Source organism: Eimeria tenella, genomic scaffold (genome assembly GCF_000499545.2).
Source record: "Eimeria tenella Houghton genomic scaffold, Eth_scaff1123, whole genome shotgun sequence".
In the NCBI taxonomy this organism is placed as follows: Eukaryota; Apicomplexa; class Conoidasida; order Eucoccidiorida; family Eimeriidae; genus Eimeria; species Eimeria tenella.
In genome coordinates this window covers 998-4,299 of record NW_013543596.1, presented here as the reverse complement: position 1 = coordinate 4,299, position 3,302 = coordinate 998, and the positions used below count along the sequence as shown (strand labels likewise).

General features: G+C 60.6%; 1 protein-coding gene across 1 annotated transcript; it reads left to right on the top strand.

The window, feature by feature from the left end:
* Positions 1-132: 132 nt before the first annotated feature.
* ETH_00035385 (uncharacterized protein) lies at positions 133-2,794 on the top strand (the record flags this gene model as incomplete). The annotated part of the gene is made up of 4 exons (XM_013378886.1): positions 133-969; positions 1,218-1,420; positions 1,948-2,443; positions 2,678-2,794. The coding sequence occupies 4 exons, from the start codon at positions 133-135 to the stop codon at positions 2,792-2,794; spliced, it is 1,653 nt and encodes a 550-aa protein (XP_013234340.1).
* Positions 2,795-3,302: the final 508 nt, after the last annotated feature.

Genomic DNA, 3,302 nt, shown 5'->3' with positions numbered 1-3,302 from the left:
GTGGCTGCAGCATTTTGCTTCTTGAGCAACTTCGGGGGGGAGGCTGAGGGGCCCCTGACGCAGCAAAAAAGCTCTTTTGTTTCCAACTGCCACCTCCACAGCTGCGCCCGCGGGCTGGGCCTCGCGGGCTACATGCTTTCGAGGCCTTTCATTCCTGCTGCTGCTCTTGCGGGGCTCAGAGAACAAGTCCTTTCCCCCAAGATGCTCGCGGACGCCATGGAGGCCATCACCGCAGCTTTCTACTTGTCCAACAGGGGCCTTTTGGGGGGCCCCCGGGGCCCCTCGGAGGCTCAGCAAGGCCCCATGCAGGCTGCGCCCCTCGGGGGGCCCCCCCAGCGCTCGCAGGGGCCCCCCGGCTCCTTCAGGGGCCTCCTGGCTGCTGCAGCCTTCATTGGGCAGTTCGTGTTGCAGGGGGGGCCCCCAGCGCCTGGGAAGGGGCCCCAGGCCCACACTGGCGCCGGGGAGTCCCAAGAGCCTCCTGAAAGGGGCCTCAAGGCGAAGCAGCTGCCCCCCGTGGTTAATGTCTTGTCTGCTGCAGCAGCAGTCTCTGCAGCCATTTGCTGCGGGCCCCCACTGAGCCCCCAGGGGACCTCCAGAGACCCCAAAGACACATTTGAACAGGCAGAAGAAGAGGACTTTCTCTGCACTTTGCTGCTGCCAGCAGGAGTGCCCCACACTCCGCTGCACCCCGACCGCCGAGTGGCTGTTTTGCTGCAGCAGCTGCTGAGGGGGCCCCGCGAAGGCAGCAGCAAGCCGCAGGCTGCTGCGATTCCGGCTTCCTGCTGCAGCAGCAGCGGGGCTGGTAGCAGCATTTCAGAACAGACTGTCTCAGACTTGTGGCTGGCCCCTGCGCGGGACCTCCTTAACTGCTGCTACTCCCAAGAAGCACTAGACTGCAAAACAGCTGCAGCATTTTGGAAGGAAAGGGGCCTCTGTCCCCGCCTCGTGGCTCTCGCCCGGTCAGCAGAGGTCAGCAACGCACGCCGCAGCAGCGCAGCAGCAGCGCAACAGCGCAGCAGCAGCGCAGCAGCGCAGCAGGGGCCCCCCTAGATAGAAGGCCATTTGGGGCCCCTACGGCAAGTCTGTTACAGCTTTGCAAGTCTCCCTACTCTTAGCTGCTTTGCTGCAGTGCTGTGTGAGTCTGTTTGCGCTGCGGCTTTAAGAGCCCAGTCTATCTGGTGAAGCCCTGAGGCCTTGTGGCTGCAAGCCTGCTGCAGGTGCCGGGGGTCCCCCAAGGGAGCCCCCAAGGGGGCCCCCAAGAAAATTACCAGCTGCTGGAGTTTCTGGGGGACTCTGCGCTGAGCCTGCTGGTGTCGGAGTGGCTCTTCTGGAGGTTTCCAGAAGCCCGCGAGGGGCCCCTGACAATGGCGAGAAGCATTTTGGTTTCGAATGCATTTTTTGCTGCCAAGATGATCCGCAGGTGCCCAGCAGCTGCGGGAAAAGTCTTATTGGTTTGGCTTTTTAAAGGAATTCAAAAGAAGCAAAGTGATTTGAGCTTTCGAGTGCCTCAGCCGCTCTGCTGCTGCTCCGCAGACTCACTAGCAGCAGCAGCAGCTGGAACTCCTCAGCTTATGCATGCAGCTTTTCGAGTCTCAGCTGCAGACTTGTGTCCTGCTGTTGCTCTTTGTGTCTTTTTTGTTTTCGCCATTTGCCGGGAATTCATGTTTCCCCTTGCTGCTGTGCCGCTGGAGGTGTATGTACACATCGGGCTTGCCTCCAGCTTGCTGCGTATCGCTGCTCCTCACTTTTCTGCTTCTGCTTCATTTTGGTGTTTTGCTTTTCGAGCAAAAGGATGTTTGCTGCTGCTTTTCCACTGTCTTCCCAGCCCGCTGCTGTTTCTGCCAGCGAGGGCCAGCTGCTGCAGCGCTTCGTCTTACACTGCCATGGCACTTGACAGTTTCACAAGGAACCCAAGCTGCTGCTGCTGCTGCTGCTGCTGCTGCGCAGGCTGCATGCAGCAGGAGTGCCCCTGGACTCTCTCATCGTCGAGAGCGGGCAAGGGGCCCCCCAGCTCGAATTGTGTCTCTGCTTGGGGCCCCCCGGGGATGGGGCCTGTGGGGAGGGGCCCCCCCCCGGAAGCAGCCTTCTGGCGTGCCTGTGGCAGCAGGCAGAAGCAGCAGGCTGCGGGCTGCGGGCTGGGGGCCCCTGCTGCTGCTGCTGCCGCCGCTGCAGCAGCACCAAGAAGAAGCATGTTGTGCAGCGGCTCGTCCAACTGCCCCCTGAAGAGGACTTCGCGCGGGAAGCAGCAGAACTGATCTCACGCTTGACGCTCCCTCACAACACTCCCGCTGCTGCTGCTGCTGCTGCTGCACAACCCAGGGATGATAGCAGCAGCAGCAGCAGCAGCAACAGCAGCAATGCGCCGAAGTGGATTAAGCAGCTTGGGGACGTCTACGAGTCCCTAGCAAGTGCTGCGCTTCTATCGTCGGGCTTTTCCCTTGAGGTAAGGAAGGCTTTTAGGCTGAAGTTCCTGCAGCAGCTGGTGTTTTGCTGCTGTTGTCCAGCTGCTGCCGCTCCTGCTTCCGTTTCACTGCTGCTGTCGCTGCAACAGCGCAGTTGCTGCTGCGTTGCAGCAGCAGCAGCAAAAGCGCCTGTAACGGGGCCATTTCTGATGCTGCTGCTGCCGCCGCTGCTGCTGCCGCCGCTGCCGCTGCTGCTGCTGCTGCTGTTTTTGCAGGCGCTTTGGGCGGCAGTTGCTGCAGACTTTGAGAGCTGCATGCAGCAGGTGGAGTCCTTTACCCTAGCTGTGAAGGGCCTCAAAGCTCCTCAAGTGGGGCCCCTGCCAGACGACTGAGCGTTGGGGTGTACGTACAGCTGCAGGGCCGGTGGTCCTATTGAGAGCTTTTGTACACTAAGCAGCAGCAGCAGCAGCTGCTGCTGCTGCTGCTGCTGCGTCGCTTTCAACCCGCACTCCTACTGCCTAGCCTGGCTCTCTGCCTAGTCTAGCCAGCAACGACTCAGTGCAGCTTTCGTTTTTTTTTTCGCTAGTGCTGAGGAGCTAAAAGAGTGTCTGGGGGCCTCCACGGCCGAAAAAGTTCAGTGAAGCTGTCAGAGATATAAATGGTAGCTACAAGGAGCACAAAGTTTGTTCGTTCCGCGACTCCCTGCTGGGAGGCGCCACTGGAAAGCTGTACGTACACCGCAGCTGCTGCAGCGCCAGCGCAGCAGCAGCGCGAAGAGCCCTCACTGACTAACTTCCCCGCCCCACGCGCTGCTGCATGCGCGAAAGACTATTTCAAACTGAGTACCTGAGGGCCCAGCAGGCCCTTTCGTACTACTTCTAGCTCAGGTCGTGGCCCCGC